Genomic DNA, 21656 nt, shown 5'->3' on the forward strand with positions numbered 1-21656 from the left:
ACTGAGGCAGAGAAGAGGAGAGGGGGGCGGGGGAGCTGCCGCCGCCGCCCCCCAGAGGCGCTGGAGCCCGGAATCCCGCTCGGAGCCAGCCAGCCGTCTCGAGCTACCAGCAGGTAAGGTCTGCGGCCGCCTGGGCCCCGGGCCCGCGGGATTCTGTCCCGCCCGGGTTCCGGCCTGCGGCTCCCCACCCCCACCCCTCCCAGTTTCCCCTCCTGCCGCCGCCGCCTCCATTTGTTATTTTCCCAATCCCGTCCCCCCACTGCGGGCTCTGCCTGGCCTGAGGCCGGGGGCTCAGGGGGTGGGGCCCGTCGAGGAGGGTCAGGGCCCAGGGCTTCGGGAGGATCGGGAAGGTGGGGAAGGAGGGAGGGTCTCCGGAGGAAGGCTGTGGGGCCGGAGGGGTAGCCGGGACCCGCGGACCCAAAAGAGGAGGAACATCGAGGCGGGGGTTGGCGAAGGAAAACGGGGGATGCTCTGAGTGGGGTTCGGAGCGAAGGCAGAAGGGATAGGAGAGATGGCAGCGAGGTGGGGCATGAAGGCTCCAGGAAAAAGCTCCAAAGGCCCAGAACACGGGTTCCGGAGCCTGGGGTTGGGGGTGTTAGGAATGGACGGGAAGTGGGAAACGGGAAAGGGGTGTGGTAGGTGGAAAGAGGGACTGTGGCTGATGAACCTCGGGGAAACGGAGGCTTGGGCGAAAAGAGGTCCATCTTTGAGAAGAGCCAGAGGTTTTCCAGCGTGGAAGTGGGAAGTCCATGTCTTTGTGACGGTTTTCATTCCCCTACTCCAGGTCACCTCTGACCCTGTTTTCCCCATCCCAGACATAGTTACTTCTTGGAGAGGGCACTGGGGCCCGGTAGTGTGGGTTATTCCAAAACGAATGAGGAGGAAAACAGGAACACAGAAGGGGGAGTTGGGAAGAAAGGGGTTCTGGGAGGATGGAAATGAGATAATTGAGCAACCTTACAGGCACTCCAAGCAAGTTGCGACCTCCACCCTTCACCCTCCAATTTCCGGAGAGTCAGCTGCCCCTGGAGCTGTGATCTATATAGGGAGGCCTTAGTTACTGCTTTGAGCTCAAAGATCTCCCTTTGTGCATGGGCTTATTTCGACTAGGGTAGGTACCTTTAAGCTCCCTTCCCTGAGGTGCTATAGGAGAGTAGGAGTTGCTTTGGCAACTGGGAGGGGGCAGGGGTGGCTTCCAGATGGACTCCTGGGATGGTCTCTTGGAGGCACCTTTTGCCACTGTGTCGCTATGGTAGTGATCCGGTGGGATGTCCAATTGGTAGGCGGGGGCTTCGAATCTTTATTGGACGTCGGCCTGCGGCTATGTCCTTGGGACTCTGGGCTGGGTTCTGGAGGTTGTTTCTGGATCTGTTGGTGGATGGGAGTTTCCCCACGGCAGCGTGTCCCCTTTCATGTTGCAGTCTGTTGGAACAGGTAGATATGTTCCTTGCAGATCATAGGTGTTTCTCCAAGTCTCTCCACCTAGGCATGATGGGAGGGTGAAAACGCTCCTGTTCAGGTTTCACCATCTTTTGGCAGTTGGTTCTGACCTCTACCTCCCTTATTATATTTTTTGTAGAGTTGTCATTTTGCTTCTTTGCACTTTCTTTCATTTTCTAAAACATGAATTCTTCTTTGAGCCTCCCTTCTTGAATAACTTACCCTTTTCCTCCTTACCTCAACTAACCTTTGGCCTTCTTCCCTGACCTTGTAGAAATGGCTGGGCTCCCAGGCCCATCCCAGGTGAGGGTGGCCCAGGACAAAGGGCTGCATGAAACAGCCTCATGCCGGGGAAATACTATAGAATAGGAGCCAGGAGACCTGTGTCTCTAGACCTGGCTGTGCCTCTGTGACCTTGGGCAAGGCACTTCTCTTGAAGTGTCCGGCTTCATTGTTAAGATGAAGGGGCCATAGATGAGATGATCTCTGAGGCCTCCCTAAAGGTCCTGGATTCTCAGAAGGCTTAGGCCAGTGCATTGTTATCTAGGAGTCACTTTGGACTGGTTAGTCTGGCAGGTCCAGAATGATGTTGGGGGCTGGGCCAATGATCCTGAAATTTAGCCTGCGAGCCCCTCCCAGGGAGCTTGTGACTCCACTGTATTCCTTCTGACATCCCATATGTCTCTTAATTTCTTTTCCTGTTCTTACTTAGGGGCTCTTTTTCTATTTCTCACTTTCCTCCCAACCCAGTCTGGTCTTAATCATTTTTTTTTTTTTTTTTTTTTTTGAGACGGAGTCTTGCTCTGTCGCCCAGGCTGGAGTGCAGTGGCCGGATCTCAGCTCACTGCAAGTTCCGCCTCCTGGGTTACGCCATTCTCCTGCCTCAGCCTCCGGAGTAGCTAGGACTACAGGCGCCCGCCACCTCGCCCGGCTAGTTTTTTGTATCTTTTAGTAGAGACGGGGTTTCACCGTGTTAGCCAGGATGGTCTCGATCTCCTGACCTTGTGATCCACCCGTCTCGGCCTCCCAAAGTGCTGGGATTACAGGCTTGAGCCACCGCGCCCGGCCTAATCATTTTCTTTTTAAAGTAAGGTAATGAAGGTGAATGTGCTTAGTGTGTGGCCAGATACAGAGTAGGTGCTCTGTAATATTAGTTACAATGATTGTCTGCTAGGAGTGTAGGCTGGTGCTAAAACATGACCCAGGTCTAGAAACACACACAGTCCAACCCTAACTCCTTCCCTCCTCTGCCACTTCTTATCCCCAGGATTACTTGTTCTTTTATGACTGCTTTTGTCCTTCAAAGCTACTCATTGCTAGTTTTATCAGATTTCAGGTGATTAAAAAAGAAGGGCATACTATGATTGCTGTGTTCCTCAGGTACATTCCTGTGTTTCTCTTACCTTTTGAATCCCCTAACCTAACTGACTTGGTGAACAGGTTCTGTGACAGGGAAGGGAGATGGACACCCTTCTCTAGGAGGGCTGGCAAAGATACACCAGTCACAAATAGTCATCTTTGTTGTGCTTTTTGTTTAAGATTGTTTTCCTCTTTTGCTATGGTGGGTGTTGTTCTTTGGATTTTTTTTTTCTTTCTGTTCTTTTTTGTTTTTTGGTTGATAGTATTTTAATACCAGTCTACACAACAACTAAAAAATGTGGGAAAATAGCTGTAGCTGAAAAAAAATAAATAAAGGCCAGGCGCGGTGGCTCACGCCTGTATTCCCAGCACTTTAGGAGGCTGAGGCGGGTAGATCACCTGAGGTCAGGAGTTCGAGACCAGCCTGGCCAACATAGTGAAACCCCGTCTCTATTAAAATACAAAATTAGCCAGGCGTGGTGGTGGGCGCTTGTAATCCCAGCTACTTGGGAGGCTGAGGCAGGAGAATCGCTTGAACCTGGGAGGCGGAGGTAGCAGTGAGCTGAGATCATGCCATTGCACTCCAGCCTGGGGAACAACAATTAAAATCTATCTTAAAAAAAAAAAAAAAAACTAGTTGGCCGGGCACAGTGGCTCATGCCTGTAATCTCAGCACGTTGGAAGGCCAAGGCAGACAGATCACCTGAGGTCAGGAATTCGAGACTACCCTGACCAACATGGTGAAACTCTGTCTCTACTAAAAGTACAAAAAAATTAGCAGGGTGTGGTGGTGCAGCTTGTAATCCCAGCTACTTAGGAGGCTGAGGCAGGAGAACCACTTGAACCCAGGAGGTGGAGGTTGCAGTGAGTGAGATCGCGCCACTCCATTCCAGCCTGGGCAACAAGAATGAAACTCTGTCTAAAAAAAAAAAAAAAAAAAAAAAGACTAGTCTACTGGGCAGAACATCAGTTGAAAGTTCAGAAGACAGGCTCTGTCCCAGCAATTTTGTGATTCTAAGTAAATTGTGAAGTTTCCTGGAAAGGTTAGACTCACCCCTTACTGCTTGCATCAGTATGGTTCCATGGAGGTGAGTGAGAATTACTGTGTTCCTTGGGAAAAATACACTACAGAATATGGACATGCCGTTTACCTAGCAGGCCTCCAACTCAGAATAGAATAGATGGGTAAGCTTAGTCTATTCCCACTGAAGCTAGCAGCACTTAATTCAGGAAGAAAGACCTACTGAAGTTAGTGGGTTTAAAGGTCAATCACAAGAGAAGTGCACACACGTATATATACGACATCAGTGGAAAGGAAGAAAAAGTAAGAAAATACCATTTTTGCTCTCAAAAGATCTTACAATCAGTAATTTGGAGGGACTTGACACTTAGCAAGAAATACGAACAAGTGCAAATGAATATAGCTGGCTATACCTGCCTACCTACTGATAGACAGATATGGATGGACTGGCTTGAGGAGCTGTGTAACCCTGTCTTCACCAAGTAGGAGGACAGGCTTCAAAATTGGTAAATCTGTATTGTTTGCTCACGGATATTTTGAGTCTTTAATCATTCATGTGAAAACCCTGACTTTTCCTCTAGCCTTAGGGAGCTCAAGTACTAGAGAATGAGTCCTTTATGACGCTCTCATAAGTGAAGTTCTACAATTTGGGGCTACCTAGGTTTAGTCTTGGGATTGGTAGGGCTGTGTTCCTTTGTATTATAGAATGGGACATTCTTCTTCTACCTACTCTGATGTGAGAAAAGATTCTTTTCATATCTCTGTGACTGATCTAGGCCTTCTGAGAATTCTCCCCACCAACTTCTGAGGAGAATGTAGCAAAGTACAGAAGAGCGAGCATGGGCTTTGAAGTCACAGACGTGGGTTTGATTCTGGCTCTGTCACTGGTTCCTCACTGTGTGAGGTTGAGCTAGTCACAATCACAATCTTTGAGCCTCAGTTCCCTCACCTACATAATGAAGGTAATAATGCTTACCATTCAGGGTTGGCTGTAAATATTAAATGAAATCATGTGTGTGAAGGGCTTGATATAAAGAAGGTACTCAACAAATTAATACTTCAACGTCATTTCTTTTTTTTTTTTTTGAGACAGAGTTTCACTCTGTCACCCAGGCTGGAGTGCAGTGGCATGATCTCGGCTCACTGCAACCTCTGCTTCCCAGGTTCAAGTGATTTGCTTGCCTCAGCCTCCTGAGTAGCTGGGATTACAGGCACGCGCCACCACGCCTGGCTGGGTTTCACCATGTTGGCCAGGCTGGTCTTGAACTCCTGAACTTGCGATCCGTCCACCTCGGCCTCCCAAAGGGCTGGGATTATAGGCGTGAGCCACCATGCCGCGTTCCATTTCTTTATGTTCCTTTGCAAGGCTCCGTGGAATGTGTGCATTCACAAATATCCTTTGAGGATCATGAAGGGTAAAACTGTGTGATCTCCCGGATTGGAGCTTGTAGGTACATCTGAATTTTCTGCCCTCTACAGAGGTGAAAGAGATTATACTTTGAGCAGCATCTCCCTGCCTTTTAGATAGCTAAGGTGGCCCACGGGGCACGCCAGCAGTGTCTTGTGGTATCTCTACCTCTTGGCCTAAAGGCTTAGGGTTGGGCCACTTGCTCAGTTCTCTGACAAGCACAATCGTATTCCTTTGTGACTCTGTTCTCCCAGTGGGAGACTCTGATGGTTTCCTTCTAACAGGTTTCACTGAAAACAGATCCTGCAAAAGTTCCAGGTGCCTATACTGGAAACTTGGAGATCCTGCTTCCCAGACCACAGCTGTGGGGAACTTGGGGTGGAGCAGAGAAGTTTCTGTATTCAGCTGCCCAGGCAGAGGAGAATGGAGTCTCCACAGCCTGAAGAATGAAGACACGACAGAATAAAGACTCGGTGAGTTAAAATGAGAGACCTGAAAGATGAGGGGTGGGGCAGGCAAGCTAGGAGGAAGGGTCTAGAGAAGAAGAACAAATAATGTGCACCATAAAGTTAGGTGCAGTGTAAAGAACAGTGTTACCTACCTCCTTCCTCCTCCTGCAGATGTCAATGAGGAGTGGACGGAAGAAAGAGGCCCCTGGGCCCCGGGAAGAACTGAGATCGAGGGGCCGGGCCTCCCCTGGAGGGGTCAGCACGTCCAGCAGTGATGGCAAAGCTGAGAAGTCCAGGCAGACAGCCAAGGTATTCTGTCCTCAGGTCCTCCCACAGGATGCCCAGGCACTGGGGCTGAGGGTGTGTGTGTGTTGTCGGGGGAACTTCCTGTTTGGCAGAGGGTAACGGGGGAGCTTGGGAGGTAGGGAAAAGACAGGAATTTTCTTTCTCTCTAACAGAAGGCCCGAGTAGAGGAAGCCTCCACCCCAAAGGTCAACAAGCAGGGTCGGAGTGAGGAGATCTCAGAGAGTGAAAGTGAGGAGACCAATGCACCAAAAAAGACCAAAACTGAGGTGGGAGACCCTTGTCGCCATCCTGACCCATCTTGTGACCATTCTTTTCTCAGACTTCCTTATGCTCACTATTCTTAGCTGGATCTCTCCCGGGACATAAGAGAAAGGCCAGATCATAGTGCTTATGAGAGCAGTTCTGTCTATAATATGCCAGAGAGATTCTTAGAACTTTGACAGACCACCAGATGACCTGGCAGGGCCAAAGGGGACCAGAAGAGTTGGGGGATTCTAGTCTCTGGGTGAGAAGTCTTAGTGGAAGGAACAAATAAATCTTAAGGAAATGCAGAAGTGGTCTTTCTTTTTTATTGTTTTTTTTTGTTGTTGTTTTGTTTTTGAGACAGAGTTTCATTCTGTCACCCAGGCTGGAGTACAGTGGCACGATCTCAGCTCATTGCATCCTCCGCCTCCTGGGTTCAAGCAGTTGTGCCTCAGCCTCCCGAGTAGCTGGGATTATAGGCATGAGCCACCACGCCCGGCTAATTTTTGTACTTTTAGTAGAGATAGGGTTTCACCGTGTTGGCCAGGCTGGTTTGGAACTCCTGGCCTCAAGTGATCCTCCTGCTTCAGCCTCCCAAAGTGCTGGGATTACAGGTGTGAGCCTCTGTGCCCGGCCAGAAGTGGTCTAAGAACCAAGGGCTTGGGGGATGGACGATGGTTAAAGTGGTGGTTATGAGATGGTGGAAGACAGGGATTTGTAGTCAGCTGTGGGTAGAGACAAGGTGCTTGAGATGGATCCTTGAGGAAGGAATAGGGTTTTACAGGAGGGAAACAAGACTGGCTGCTAGGGAGCAGCCAAGAATGTGGGGAAAGTGGGGAGTCCCCAGATGGCAAGAGGTACCACATCACAGTACAACAGTGTGCTGTGAGGGGAAATGATTTTATGCAAGACAGGCCCTAAATCTCAGGGAAGCAGGAAAGGAAAAGAGAAAAAATGAGGCTTCCCTTTTCTACAGCAGGAACTCCCTCGGCCACAGTCTCCCTCTGATCTGGATAGCTTGGATGGGCGGAGCCTTAATGATGATGGCAGCAGCGACCCTAGGGATATTGACCAGGACAACCGAAGCACATCCCCCAGCATCTACAGCCCCGGAAGTGTGGAGAATGACTCCGACTCATCTTCTGGCCTGTCCCAGGGCCCAGCCCGCCCCTACCACCCACCTCCACTCTTTCCCCCTTCCCCTCCACCGCCAGACAGCACCCCTCGGCAGCCAGAGGCTAGCTTTGAACCCCATCCTTCTGTGACACCCACTGGATATCATGCTCCCATGGAGCCCCCCACATCTCGAATGTTCCAGGCTCCTCCTGGGGCCCCTCCCCCTCACCCACAGCTCTATCCTGGGGGCGCTGGTGGAGGAGTTTTGTCTGGACCCCCAATGGGTCCCAAGGCGGGAGGGGCTGCCTCATCAGTGGGGGGCCCTAATGGGGGTAAGCAACACCCCCCACCCACTACTCCCATTTCAGTATCAAGCTCTGGGGCTGGTGGTGCTCCCCCAACAAAGCCACCTAACACTCCAGTGGGTGGTGGGAACCTACCTTCTGCTCCACCACCAGCCAACTTCCCCCATGTGACCCCGAACCTGCCTCCCCCACCTGCCCTGAGACCCCTCAACAATGCATCAGCCTCTCCCCCGGGCCTGGGGGCTCAACCACTACCTGGGCATCTGCCCTCTCCCCATGCCATGGGGCAGGGTATGGGTGGACTTCCTCCTGGCCCAGAGAAGGGCCCGACTCTGGCTCCTTCACCCCACTCTCTGCCTCCTGCTTCCTCTTCTTCTGCCCCAGCACCCCCCATGAGGTTTCCTTATTCATCCTCTAGTAGTAGCTCTGCAGCAGCCTGCTCTTCCAGTTCTTCCTCCTCTTCCTCTGCCTCCCCCTACCCAGCTTCCCAGGCATTGCCCAGTTCACCCCCACTCTTTCCCTCCCCCAACAAGCCTCTCTGTCTCCAATCAGCCCCCCAAGTATACTCAGCCTTCTCTCCCATCCCAGGCTGTGTGGAGCCAGGGTCCCCCACCACCTCCTCCCTATGGCCGCCTCTTAGCCAATAGCAATGCCCATCCAGGCCCCTTCCCGCCCTCTACTGGGGCCCAGTCCACTGCCCACCCACCAGCCTCAACACATCACCATCATCACCAGCAACAGCAGCAGCAGCAGCAGCAGCAGCAGCAGCAGCAGCAGCAGCAGCAGCATCACGGAAGCTCTGGGCCCCCTCCTGGAGCATTTCCCCACCCCCTGGAGGGCGGCAGCTCCCACCACGCACACCCTTATGCCATGTCTCCCTCCCTGGGGTCTCTGAGGCCCTACCCACCAGGGCCAACACACCTGCCCCCACCTCACAGCCAGGTGTCCTACAGCCAAGCAGGCCCCAATGGCCCTCCAGTCTCTTCCTCTTCCAACTCTTCCTCTTCCACTTCTCAAGGGTCCTTCCCATGTTCACACCCCTCCCCCTCCCAGGGACCTCAGGGGACGCCCTACCCTTTCCCACCGGTGCCTACGGTCACCACCTCTTCGGCTACCCTTTCCACGGTCATTGCCACCGTGGCTTCCTCGCCAGCAGGCTACAAAACGGCCTCCCCACCTGGGCCCCCACCGTACGGAAAGAGAGCCCCGTCCCCAGGGGCCTACAAGACAGCCACCCCACCCGGATACAAACCCGGGTCCCCTCCCAACTTCCGAACGGGGACCCCACCGGGCTATAGAGGAACCTCGCCACCTGCAGGCCCAGGGACCTTCAAGCCGGGCTCGCCCACCGTGGGACCTGGGCCCCTGCCACCTGCGGGGCCCTCAGGCCTGCCATCTCTGCCACCACCACCTGCGGCCCCTGCCTCAGGGCCGCCCCTGAGCGCCACGCAGATCAAGCAGGAGCCGGCTGAGGAGTATGAGACCCCCGAGAGCCCAGTTCCGCCAGCCCGCAGCCCCTCGCCCCCTCCCAAGGTGGTAGATGTGCCCAGCCATGCCAGTCAGTCTGCCAGGTGAGCGGCCAGGTGGGGCGGAGGTGGGCCTGGAAGGGGGACGACAAGGCGGCGACGGAGAGGGAGTAGCAGGGAGGGGCCCTGCGCTGGTGTAGTGTTTTAGAAAAGCACGCCCCTCTCCTCTGTCCATTCCTAGCGGCCAGTGAGGCCGGCAGCAGCTCAGCCTGCAGGGGTGGTTTTTAGGCGGGGCCTACAAGCACTCGCTGGGGCCGCGGCTCCGCGGGCTCCACCGGGCATCTCGCACCGGCTGAGCGCGCGCTGCTTCCACGCCTGGCAGGTTCAACAAACACCTGGATCGCGGCTTCAACTCGTGCGCGCGCAGCGACCTGTACTTCGTGCCACTGGAGGGCTCCAAACTGGCCAAGAAGCGGGCCGACCTGGTGGAGAAGGTGCGGCGCGAGGCGGAGCAGCGCGCGCGCGAAGAAAAGGAGCGGGAGCGCGAGCGGGAACGCGAGAAGGAGCGCGAGCGCGAGAAGGAGCGCGAGCTTGAACGCAGCGTGGTGAGTGCGTCACTGCCTGCGCCACCGCCTTCTTTGCCTCCTTCCCTCTTAGCCGTGCTGCGGTGCTGGGGCTGGGGCTGGGGCTGGTGCTGGGGTTGGGGTTGGGGCTGGTGCTGGGGTTGGGGTTGGGGCTACGGCTTGTGCTGGGGCTTGTGCTAGGTGGGCGGGCGAGTCAAGTCGCCACCTGTCGGAGGGGAGGTACCACTGCAGCCCAGGAAATGGAGCCGAAAAGGATTTCAGCGACAGCAGTCTGCATTCCTGGGTTGGGAGAAGGCATGCTCAGATGGGACTACCTGTGGATCCCAAGAAGGGCAGCTATTCGGAAGGGGGGTCGCAGTTAAGTTCCAGGTGGGCAGAGTTTCAGTGAGGTGAGGCATTTTGGCATTCAGCTGTGGAAACAAATGGGCAGCTTGAAACCAGCCACCTCTTTTCATAACTGCGGCTTTGACTCCACTTTTCCCTGTACCCCACAGAAGTTGGCTCAGGAGGGCCGTGCTCCGGTGGAATGCCCATCTCTGGGCCCAGTGCCCCATCGCCCTCCATTTGAACCGGGCAGTGCGGTGGCTACAGTGCCCCCCTACCTGGGTCCTGACACTCCAGCCTTGCGCACTCTCAGTGAATATGCCCGGCCTCATGTCATGTCTCCTGGCAATCGTAACCATCCATTCTACGTGCCCCTGGGGGCAGTGGACCCGGGGCTCCTGGGTTACAATGTCCCGGCCCTGTACAGCAGCGATCCTGCTGCCCGGGAGAGGGAACGGGAAGCCCGTGAACGAGACCTCCGTGACCGCCTCAAGCCTGGCTTCGAGGTGAAGCCTAGTGAGCTGGAACCCCTACATGGGGTCCCTGGGCCGGGCTTGGATCCCTTTCCCCGACATGGGGGCCTGGCTCTGCAGCCTGGCCCACCTGGCCTGCACCCTTTCCCCTTTCATCCGAGCCTGGGGCCCCTGGAGCGAGAACGTCTAGCACTGGCAGCTGGGCCAGCCCTGCGGCCTGACATGTCCTATGCTGAGCGGCTGGCAGCTGAGAGGCAGCACGCAGAAAGGGTGGCGGCCCTGGGCAATGATCCGCTGGCCCGGCTGCAGATGCTCAATGTGACTCCCCATCACCACCAGCACTCCCACATCCACTCGCACCTGCACCTGCACCAGCAAGATGCTATCCATGCAGGTGAGACCCCCTCCTTCCTCGCCCTGGCCCTTTGGGGCCACCGTCCGCCATCATGACTGGGCTCTTTTGTTCCTCTGGCTGAGACTTTCCTCCCCTCGCCTGGCATGGACTTTTCCTGAGATTGCTTCCCTCAGCTCTGCCTCCCTGACATTCCCTCAGCCCTGTCTCCTCATGGCCTTGCCTGGCCACAGAACCTGTATTCCTCACACCCCAGTCCTCTCCATAGTCTAGTATCCTACCCATGACAGAGGCCCAGGTAGGAGCCTTTGAAGGACACACCTTTCTATCCTCACAGCCCCATTCTCCCGAGTCCTTCACAAACATATCTTATGTATTTTTTTGAGACATAGTCTCGCTCTGCCACCCAGCCTGGAGTGTAGTGGTGCAGTCACAGCTCACTGCAGCCTCAACTTCCTGGGCTCAAGTGATCCTCCTACCTCAGTCTCCAGAGTAGCTGGGATTACAGGCATGTGTCACCATACCTGGCTAATTTTTGTATTTTTGGTAGAGATGGGGTTTTGCCATATTGGCCAGGCTGGTCTCAAATTCCTGAGTTCAAAGCCATCCACCCACCTTGGCCTCCCAAAGTCCTGAGATTACAGACGTGAGCCACCGTGCCCAATCCACAAACCTATTTTCTGATTTCTCTGGATTCAACTCTTATTTTTTGCCATTTTCTCCTTTTCTCACAGTGAGAGGTCTTTCATGTTCTTCTCCGTCTCTAGATCTGTAACTTTCTAGAAAGGGCCCTGTAGCTTTGGGTTTGGGTGTCACAGGCAATAATGAGCTTTACTTACTATCCTTTCACCATTTTGTTTTTGAGACGGAGTCTCGCCCTGTCGCCAAGCTGGAGTGCAGTGGCGCGATCTCAGCTTACTGCAACCTCTGCCTCCCGGGTTCAAGTGATTCTTCTGCCTCAGCAGGCACTGCCTGCCTGAGTTGCTGGGACTACAGGCGTGTGCCACCAAACACAGCTAATTTTTGTATTTTTAATAGAGACGGGGTTTCGCCATGTTGGCTAGGATAGTCTCGATCTCTTGACCTTGTGATACGCCCACCTTGGCCTCCCAAAGTGCTGGGATTACAAGCGGGAGCCACAGCACCCGCTTGCTTTTTTTTCTTGTTTTTTTTTTTTTTTTAAATTTGAGACCAAGTCTTGCTCTTTTGCCCAGACCAGAGTGCAGTGACGCGATCTCGGCTCAATGCAGCTTCTACCTTCCAGGTTCAAGCGATTCTCCTGCCTCAGCCTCCTGAAGAGCTGGGACTAGGCGTGTGCCACCATGCCTGGCTAATGTTTTTGTATTTTTAGTTTCACCATGTTGGCCAGGCTGGTCTTGAACTCCTGACCTCAGGTGATCCGCCTGCCTCAGCCTCCCAAAGTGCTGGGATTATAGGCTTGAGCCACCGCACCTGGCCTCTTCCTGTCTTATTTCCTAAACTTCTATCTTCCACCTCCTTCAAGCAGTCGACCTCTCCCTCTCCTTCCCCTCACACCCTTCTGATGACTGGAATTTCCTGTCCTCTGTCATCCATATGTCCCTCCTCCAGTAGGGCTCAGCCTGTCCACCCCCCACAGGCCTCTAGTTCTTCCATTCTGCCTTCGTTCCACTTTGGAGCTCCTTGTGTTTGTCCAACTCAATTCCCAGGCTTGGATCCCTTCACCCAAATGCATGGTTTTCCCTACACCTGCCTTCTGGTGACACCTTCCTCTTCTCTGCTCTCCAGCCTCTGCCTCGGTGCACCCTCTCATCGACCCCCTGGCCTCAGGGTCTCACCTTACTCGGATCCCCTACCCAGCTGGAACTCTCCCTAACCCCCTGCTTCCTCACCCTCTGCACGAGAACGAAGTTCTTCGTCACCAGCTCTTTGGTAAGGATGGAAGTTGGGGTAGGCAAGCTGTAATGAGAAAAGGGCAGAAAGGAGGTATTTAGGTGGGGGGATGGGCCTAGTTGGGCTTGAGGAGGAATGAGGAGATGCCTAGAGGAGCTGGGCATGGGAATAGGAGAGCTGAACCTCTGCCCAAGAGAAGCACAAGTTTTAGTGTCAGCCTAAGAGGTTTGAATCCCAATTCCACTCTATCACTGGCAACTTAGAGAACTGGCTGTGTTACCTAACTTTTTAGTTCATTACTTTTGTATGTAAAGGAGCTGGCTATCCCCTGGTACTTGTTATCCATTGGTCATGTGACCCTTGCCCTTCCTGCTCACAGCTGCCCCTTACCGGGACCTGCCGGCCTCCCTTTCTGCCCCAATGTCAGCAGCTCATCAGCTGCAGGCCATGCACGCACAGTCAGCTGAGCTGCAGCGCTTGGCGCTGGAACAGCAGCAGTGGCTGCATGCCCATCACCCGCTGCACAGTGTGCCGCTGCCTGCCCAGGAGGACTATTACAGGTACCCCAGGGTCTCCAGGGGGACATGGGCTCAGCGAGCCTGGGAGGGGCTGTGGGCATGGAACAGCTGGGCACTGTGCTCCTGGGGGAGGGAACCCCTCCTCTGACAACCCCTTCGGTAAGGGGGCAAGGTCAGGGTTGGTCTCAAGTCTCTTACCTCTCTGCTATGCACTGCCCCTTCCCTAGTCACCTGAAGAAGGAAAGCGACAAGCCACTGTAGAACCTGCGATCAAGAGAGCACCACGGCTCCTACATTGGACCTTGGAGCATCCCCACCCTCCCCCCACCCCACCCTTGGCCTGCCACCCAGAGCCAAGAAGGTGCTGCTCACTTGCAGGGCCTCCGCAGCTGGACAGAGAGTGGGGGAGGGAGGGACAGACAGAAGGCCAAGGCCTGGTGTGGTATGCAGAGGTGGGGAGGAGGCGAGGATGGGGACAGAAAGCGCACAGAATCTTGGACCAGGTCTCTCTTCCTTGTCCCCCCTGCTTTTCTTCTCTCCCATGCCCAACCCCCATGGCCGCCGCCCCTCCCTTGCCCCGTTGGTGTGATTATTTCATCTGTTAGATGTGGCTGTTTTGCGTAGCATCGTGTGCCAACCCTGCCCCTCCCCGATCCCTGTGTGCGCGCCCCCTTTGCAATGTATGCCCCTTGCCCCTTCCCCACATTAATAATTTATATATATAAATATCTATATGACGCTCTTAAAAAACATCCCAACCAAAACCAACCAAACAAAAACATCCTCACAACTCCCCAGGAACATGGCTGTGACTGTTCTTTGTGGGATATGGGGGTGAGGCTGGGTCTCAGTGCAGCGGTACTTAGAACTGCAGCCAGGGTCTGGCAGGGAAGCGGGAAGACCAGTCCTTAAGGAACTGGGTGTAGGGGCTGGGAAGAATTGGAGAGGGGATCCCTGCAGAGCCCGGAGCACTGACTCAGCCAGAGGCGGTACCGGGGGTGCTAGTGCTCCCTCCTATCCCAAGGCTGGGCAGTCAAAATACTGGAGGCCTCTGCCTGGGCTCTGTGGCTCATGCCTGTAATCCCAGCACGTTGGGAGGCTGAGGCGGGTGGATTGCTTGAGCCTAGGAGTTGGAAACCAGCTTGGGCAACAGAGAGAAGCCCCATCTTAAAAAACAGTCAGCTGGGCGTTGTGGTGCACTTGTGGTCCTAGCTACTCGGGAGGCTGAGGTGGGAGGATCACTTGGGGATCGAGGCTGCAGTGAGTCATGATCGCACCACTGCACTCTAGCCTGGGTGACAGAGCAAGGCCCTATCTCAAAACAAAAGTAACCCCAACCAACCAAACACTAGAGGCCTGGGACAGGCTCACCTCTGACATGGTCAAGTCTTGGAATCTGTTCAGAGGGGTCTCACTGTTAGGAGCCACCAGTCTCCTCTGGAACAAAGGCTTCAGAGTCCTGAATCCTTTCCATGGAATAGTTTTGGTTATGAGGCCAGGCGTGGCTGCTCACGCTGGTAATCCCAGGACTTTGGGAGGCTGAGGCGGGCGGATCACGAGGTCAGGAGTTCGAGACCAGCCTGCCAACATAGCAAAACCCTGTGTCTACTAAAAACAAAAATTAGCTGCGCATGGTGGTGCGCGCCTGTAGACCCAGCTACTTGGGAGGCTGAGGCAGAAGAGTCGCTTGAACCCAGGAAGTGGTGGTTGTGGTGAGCCAAGATCCCCCCAGCTGCACTCCAGCTTGGCGACAGAGCAAGACTCCGTCTCAAAAACAACAAAACCAGTTATGAAGCGGGGTTTGGGGTGGGCTAGTTTTAATAGGTCCAGGCGATTAGTACCTGGCATCCTTAACCACCCTACAGTTTGAGAAAGGAGTGGTTGATAATCTCAAAAGCCTGGAAGGGAAGGGAAGGGAAATCGGGCCGGGCGTTATGCTCTGTCGCTCATGAGTAGACAAGGCCATTTTAGGAAAGTGCGAGAATGGCTTTTGCTCTGGGCTATTACTGCCGAATCCAGGTCTCTGGGCTTAACAACAACGAACTGGCTGTGAGTGGCTGGTATCTAAACCAATCAGCATCGAACTCATTTGCATAGACTGAGAGCAAATGTTCGCGAACTCTAGAAATGAATGACTTAAGTTCCTTAGAATATTCTTTTCCTACTGAAAGTTACAACATGCATCGTTGTTTATACAGTAATAGAAACAAGAAAAAAGCCACCTGAGTTCACCCTCACCAATTGTGGAGTTCATGCATATCCCATCTTCTGTCTGGACACATGCGCATCAGTGTTACAGCTCTTTTAGAATTTGTCTAGCAGGCTTTCCGGTATTTGCTGGAAAGCCCCTTTCAGATAGGTTGTTTGTAACAACAGAATCTGTTTAGGGTGCACAATTTCCGTGAGGTTTTTTTTTTTGTATAAGTGTTGGCTGTTATAAGGTTTGTGTATAGAAAGTTCGGACCACGCCTGGGGGCTTCCGGCTACGCCGGATGCTGCTTCCTTTCCGCCACCACTGGCCTTGGGAACTGTTGTAGGACGTGGCTCTTTCTTCCTGAGCTTTCCATTTACCTCCGCTGCACTTGCAGCTTCAGACGTCGTATGGCGTCCGCCGCGGCCCAACCCGCGGCCCTGAGCGCTGAGCAGGCAAAGGGTGAGAATCATCGTAGTCAAGGCATGGGTTGCCGGTCCGGGGAGGATGCGGGCGGAGGATGTGGGGGGACAAACCTGGCTTCGTCCGCCGGGAAAACAGGGTAGGGGACGCCGGGTACCGTCGTCTTAAGTGGGGCGCTTGCCCCCAAGACTCGGGATCTTATTGGGTTACCTATAGCCTCAATCCACTAATTCCCTGCGCTCTCCACTGGGCCCGCTCTCCGTTCTCCGACGCCTACCCGGGACGCCTCCCTGGGTTGCTTCTGACGCGCAGTGGTCCTGGCGGAGGTGATCCAGGCGTTCTCCGCCCCTGAGAATGCAGTGCGCATGGACGAGGCTCGGGATAACGCGTGCAACGACATGGGTAAGATGCTGCAATTCGTGCTGCCCGTGGCCACGCAGATCCAGCAGGAGGTTATCAAAGCCTATGGCTTCAGCTGCGACGGGGAAGGTGGGTCAGACGCGGGAAGGCGGGGGTTGGGTCGGGAGAGGGCGCCGGATCTGTGGGGCCCTGAGCGGTTGTCTCCTTTCTCGCCACACGGCGACAGTGTTGGCACTCAGAGCCCAGGGTCTACCCTGAGCTTGTGCCTCCGAGTTGCATTTTGTACAGGAGAGGTTGCGTATCCCTTATCCGAAATGCTTGGGACCAGAAGTGTTTCGGATTTTTTCAGATTTCGGAATATTTACATATACATGGATATCTTGGGGGATGGGACTCAAGTCTGAACACGAAATTGTTTTGTTTCATATACACACAGCTTAAGCACATAGCCTGAAGGTAATTTTATATAATAGTCTGAATAATCTTGTGCATGAGACAAAGTTTTGACTGCGTTTTGACTGCAGCCCCCCCACCCCCACCCCCCACCACGAAGTCAGGTGTGGAATTTTCCATTTTTGGCTTCACACTGGCACTCAAATAATTTCAGATTTTGGATTTTCTAATTAAGGATGGTCAACCTGTACTGTGAATCACATTATTATTTCATTTTGTGATGAGGGAGCAAACGTTAATGGTGCAGACTCTTAGTAGTAGCAGAGCTGGACGTCAGCGCTGTTGTGCCATCTTTTAGTGAGATGTCTGCATGACAGCAGTGGCTGCAGTCTCTCCAGGGTGTTTCAGCTAATTTCTGTTTGGGGGTTGGTGGTTAAATTTTTGGGGAGACCCTGGTGTTCCCCAAAAGTGCTGACTGATTCAGCTCTGGTGCCCCATAGCCTTCTTGCATTCCAGCTACAGACCTGGGGTCTCGTGTTCATTCTTGGGGTTCCAGTGACTAAACTGCTAAAAGGGTTCACCTGAGAGCAAGAAGCACGCTGCCTTGGGATATTTTCATTCACTGCATCCCATCTAGTTGTGCCCAGTGTAGACCAAGAAGTTGATCCAAACCACATTGGACAGAGGCCTGCATGTGTCCTGTTTTGCGAACAGCTGCCCAGCCAGTGGGGAAGCAGTTCATGCTTAAACTACCACCCCCTCCAGCTGTCTTACACATGCTGGTCCTTGGAAGAAGCATTGACCCTCCACTCCCTCTTGCAGGTGTCCTTAAATTTGCTCGCTTGGTCAAGTCCTACGAAGCCCAGGATCCTGAGATCGCCAGCCTGTCAGGCAAGCTGAAGGCGCTGTTCCTGCCGCCCATGACCCTGCCACCCCACGGGCCTGCTGCTGGTGGCAGCGTGGCTGCCTCCTGAGAGTTGGCCCTCCCTATGCCCCTGCCAGGGAAGGAAAGGCCTTGATGTTCCAGACGATAATAAACGTGCCTGTGACTTAGCCTTGGTGTGAGTCTTTTGCAGACTTGACAACCCCCATCTCACCTTCCCAGATTCCCTCTGCCTTTCCAGGCCCCATCCCCAGGTGCAGCTCCTTCCTATACTCCTGGCTGGGCCTAACCCTGCTCCAGTGAGGGCCTGAGGCTCCTCCCCTTCCCCCAGGGCAGGGTGAGAGGCTGGACTGGGCCCCTCGACGCTCTGGGTGGGTGGGCCTGCACAGGGGACACCTCCTTTTCTGAGGAATTGGGCTGTTAGGACTTTCCCTTAGGCGCTTTGGTTTCTGCCTACTGAGAGGTTTCCCCCATTGGTTGCTCTTCCCTCAGCCAGGGTTACTTCCTGGTCTTTGTTCCTACCCAGGGGCAGGCTGCTCTGTCAGCTTGAGCTCCAGGTGGAGCTCCAGGTGGCTCCTCCTCTCCCGAGGGAAGGGGGCCCTGGCCCAGCGGGCAGGCCTGCTGTACTCGTGCACTGGGGCTGCAGGGAAGCTGGCCACTGTGGGCGGTCTCAGGCCAGCCCCGCCCCACCTGTCCTTTTCCTGGAGACTATTAGTCCAGGGTTTGTCCCTGCGGTGCCGTTGGCCTGGCAGGCTGGATCGAGGAGGAAGTGGCTGATTTCTGAGCGGTTCTTCCTCTCCTGGCTTGGGCTGCTGTGCACAGCTGTGCCCCTGGCTCAGCCCCGCCCCCTGTGGCCCTCCGCCGTGACTTCCCCATCCCTACAGAGATGCTGTCCTGTGGGTAAGTCCCAGGCACCACCTGGGTCCTAGTCTCCTGTTAGTTTTGGAGGGAGGGAGGGTCTTGTTGATGCTCACTCCAACGTGTGTGTGAGCGCGAGTGCAATCTGCCGCGGCCCTGCCCTGCGCCTGTTTCCGGCCCCTATGAGCCTTCCCCTTCCCACAAAGTGTGAGGACCCCCAGGCTCACTCATGCCCCTCTGCCCCATCTTTAACATTTTCCCCCTGACAAGTGTGTATCTGTTCTCTCCATTGCATTTCTACTTCCAGCCTCTGGGCTCCTGCTTCTGTCTCCTGCTTAGGACCTGTCCCCCGTGGATAGCTCACAATACCTGAAACAGCAATCAGAGGCCACCCGCGAAGGCCCTCCCATGCCCAGCCAACTTCCCTGCTCTTCCCAACATCTGACTTTGGTCCCATCTTCCTTCCATTTCCTTTCACTTCCCTTTCCCCTGCATCATTCATTCAGCAGGTACATGTTGAGCATCTGTTACACACCAGCTATTGTTTAAGATGCTGGTAATACTGGAGTGAACAAGACAGACATGGTCCCTGCTCTCACGGAGCTTACATTCCAGTGGGAGGTTACAGACTGAACAAATAACCCAATAAATTGGATCATTGCAGATTCTCAGAAGTGTTATGCAGAAAATGAAACAGCCTCGGCTGGGTGTAGTGGTTCATGCCTGTGATCCCAGCACATTGGGAGGCTAAGGCGAGAGGATTGCTTGAGCCCAGGAGTTTGAGACCAGCCTGGCCATATAGTGAGACCCTGTCTCTACAAAAAATAAGAAATTAGCTGGGTGTGGTGGCACGCATCTGTGGTTCCAGCTATGGAGAGGCTAAGGTGAGAGGCTTGCTTGAGCCCGGGAGGTCAAGGCTGCAGTGAGCAGTGATTGCACCACTGCACACCAGTCTGGGCGACAGAGCGAGACCTTGTCTCAAAGAAAAAAAGAAAAAGAAAATGAACCAGCTTCATGTGCTAGCAAGTAACTGGGTGTGTAGGTGACACTACTAGCTGGAGGGATCGGGGAGGCCTTCCCGAGGAGGTGACGTTTGAGCTGCGACCTGCTTGAGGAGGAAGAGGAGCCAGCCATGTGATGTGATCAAGAGTCGAGCATCCCTGGGCAGAGGAGATGGTGAGCACAAAGCCCTGATGTGGGAACAAACAAAAAAAGGACAGTGTGTCCATGGCAGAGGACCCTAGTGGAGCAGAGGCAGAGCCACGGCAGGTTAGACCTTGTTGGAGCTGGGATGTTGAAAGTGAAAACCTGACCAGATGAGGTGGTGCATGCCTGTGATCCCAGCACTTTGGGAGGCCGAGATGGGAGGATCGCTTGAGCTCAGGAGTTTAAAACCAGCCTGGGCAACATAGAGAGATCCCATCTCTATTAAAAAAAAAAAAAAAAAAAGGTGATGGCCCAAGCATGTAGTAGTCCCAGCAGTTTGGGAGGCTGAGGTGGGAGGATCACTTGAGCCCAGGAGTTCAAGACCACGCCGGGCAACATACAGAGAGACCTCATCTCAGCTACAACTACTGCTACTAATAAATAGCTGGACATAGTGGCACGCACCTGTGGTCTCAGTTACTTGGGAGGCTGAGACAGGAGGATCACCTGAGCCAAGGAGGTCAAGACTGTAGTGAGTTGTGATTGTGACACTGCACTTTTCAGCCCGGGTGAGAAAGCAAGATTCTGTGTCAAAAAAAGAGAGAGAGAGAGAGAGAGGAAGAAGGAAGGAAAGAAGGAAGGAAGGAAGGAAGGAGAGGAAGAAAGAAAGAAAAAGAGAAAGAAGGAAGAAAAGGAAAGTGAGAAAGAAGAAAGAAGAAAAAAAGAAAAGAAAAGAAAGAGAAAGAAAAAGAAAAAGTGAGAACTGGCCAAAAGAAGAAAGAAAAAGTGACAACTGGCTGGGCGCGGTGGCTCACACCTGTAATCCCAGCACTTTGGGAGGAGTTCGAGACCAGCCTGGCCGACATAGTGAAACCCTGTCTCAACTAAAGATATAGAAAAGAAAGGAAAAGAAAAAAAATGAGGCGGGCACAGTAGGGCACACCTGTAGTCCCAGCTACTAGGGAGGCTGAGGCAGGAGAATTGCTCCAACCTGGGAGGCAGAGGTTGCAGTGAGCCAAGACTGCACCACTGTACTCCAGCCTGGGCGACAGGGAGAGACTCCATCTCAAAAAAAAAAATACAAAAAAGAAAAAGTGACAACCTGATTACAGAGTACTGGTGAGTTTGTGAGTGGGTGGCTCCCCAGCCCTGCTGATTCTTGCTTCTCACACGTCTGCTCCTGCCCCAGTGCACGTCTTGTCACTGTCGGCCCCGCCGATGGGGTTCCTACTGAGTCTTCTGGTGCTTGATCCCTTCCGTGGTCATTTTCCTGCCAGGTAGCTTGGCCAGGCCTCCCCTGGTGCAGATTCCATCCTTGGTTTCTCGGCCTGGCCTTGAATGACCCTCTACAGCAGGGTCCCAACCTCTCAGAGCAGCTTTGCTCCAGCCACACGGCTTGCTCACAGCCAGGCACTGCACATGTGGACTCCGTGCGTGCCCCCTTTGCCCTGACGCATGTTGCCTCTCAGGGAGCACTTCTTCCTCCACCTTCCATCATGGGCTCTGGCGGTGCCTGTCCCATCTGCCCCCGACGCTGTCTGCTGCGGTATGGTTGGTGGTGGAAAGGGCACCAGGCTCCGGCATCTGACATCCTTGTTTTACCCACCTTCCCACTCACTAGCTTGTGACCCTGGCCAATTACTTAACATCTCTGAGTCTTAGTTTCTATTTCTATAATTGGGTGAATAACACCTACTAAGTAGTGTTGGCCTGAGGATTAATAGTATAATGTAAAAGCTGGCGGCACTGAAGCCCTGCCACTTACCAGCTTTTCACATCAGTATTTGGGAAATATTGTTAAGCTCATTTGTCGGCGGGGATTCTGAGGCTCAGAGAAGTTCAAGAACTTTCTACAGATTATTTTGCTTTGTTTGCCCTTCCAGACTGCCTGTCTTCTTATATCACCGTTGATCTTGATCTGCATGGTTTTTAATTTTTTTTTTTTTTTTTGAGATGGAGTTTCACTCTGTTGCCCAGGCTGGAGTGCAGTGGTGCAATCTCGGCTCACTGCAAACTCCACCTCCCGGGTTCAAGCAATTCTCCTGCCTCAGCCTCCTGAGAAGCTGGGATTACAGGCGTGTACCACCACACCTAGCTAATTTTTGTATTTTCAATAGAGTCGGGGTTTCACCATGTTGGCCAGGCTGGTCTCGAACTCCTGACCTC

The 21656-nt window shown here is 53.8% G+C and overlaps 3 protein-coding genes across 5 annotated transcripts in view; all 3 read left to right on the top strand.

Moving 5' to 3' along the window:
- Nucleotides 1-6: 6 nt before the first annotated feature.
- On the top strand, nucleotides 7-14037 carry ATN1 (atrophin 1). Its single transcript, XM_017891783.1, is given in 11 exon segments — nucleotides 7-113; nucleotides 5513-5701; nucleotides 5849-5986; nucleotides 6136-6249; nucleotides 7203-8150; nucleotides 8152-9218; nucleotides 9496-9718; nucleotides 10192-10888; nucleotides 12614-12757; nucleotides 13098-13278; nucleotides 13464-14037. Coding segments are annotated over 10 exon segments (3573 nt in total). The 5' UTR covers nucleotides 7-113; nucleotides 5513-5674; the 3' UTR covers nucleotides 13498-14037.
- A 1006-nt stretch (nucleotides 14038-15043) lies between these two features.
- Nucleotides 15044-17656, top strand: CUNH12orf57 (chromosome unknown C12orf57 homolog). Of its 2 annotated transcripts, none has more exons than XM_017891784.1 (3): nucleotides 15044-15889; nucleotides 16163-16339; nucleotides 17426-17656. In XM_017891784.1, the coding sequence occupies exons 1-3, from the start codon at nucleotides 15838-15840 to the stop codon at nucleotides 17575-17577; spliced, it is 381 nt and encodes a 126-aa protein (XP_017747273.1). In that variant the 5' UTR covers nucleotides 15044-15837; the 3' UTR covers nucleotides 17578-17656. The 2 variants fall into 2 exon arrangements, with proteins under 2 accessions (XP_017747273.1, XP_017747274.1); XM_017891785.1 differs by having other exon boundaries at nucleotides 16163-16252.
- A 460-nt stretch (nucleotides 17657-18116) lies between these two features.
- Nucleotides 18117-21656, top strand: part of PTPN6 (protein tyrosine phosphatase non-receptor type 6) — an 18325-nt gene continuing 14785 nt past the window's right edge. Inside the window, exon 1 of one of the 2 annotated variants that reach the window (XM_017891788.1) lies at nucleotides 18117-18386. In XM_017891788.1, the coding sequence (XP_017747277.1) occupies nucleotides 18373-18386 (14 nt within the window). In that variant the 5' untranslated portion in view covers nucleotides 18117-18372. The remainder of the gene's footprint in view (nucleotides 18387-21656) is intronic. The other variant, XM_017891787.1, reaches the window with a different exon arrangement.

This window comes from Rhinopithecus bieti, unplaced genomic scaffold, assembly GCF_001698545.2.
Source record: "Rhinopithecus bieti isolate Rb0 unplaced genomic scaffold, ASM169854v2 scaffold_21022, whole genome shotgun sequence".
NCBI lineage: Eukaryota > Metazoa > Chordata > Mammalia > Primates > Cercopithecidae > Rhinopithecus > Rhinopithecus bieti.

Excerpts from the sequence above, each read along its gene's own strand:
- CUNH12orf57 (XM_017891784.1), top strand. The coding sequence starts at position 15,838 with ATGGCGTCCGCCGCGGCCCAACCCGCGGCCCTGAGCGCTGAGCAGGCA. Across the intron at positions 15,890-16,162 it reads GAGCGCTGAGCAGGCAAAGG|TGGTCCTGGCGGAGGTGATC; the intron begins GTGAGAATCATC and ends TCTGACGCGCAG. Across the intron at positions 16,340-17,425 it reads CTTCAGCTGCGACGGGGAAG|GTGTCCTTAAATTTGCTCGC; the intron begins GTGGGTCAGACG and ends TCCCTCTTGCAG.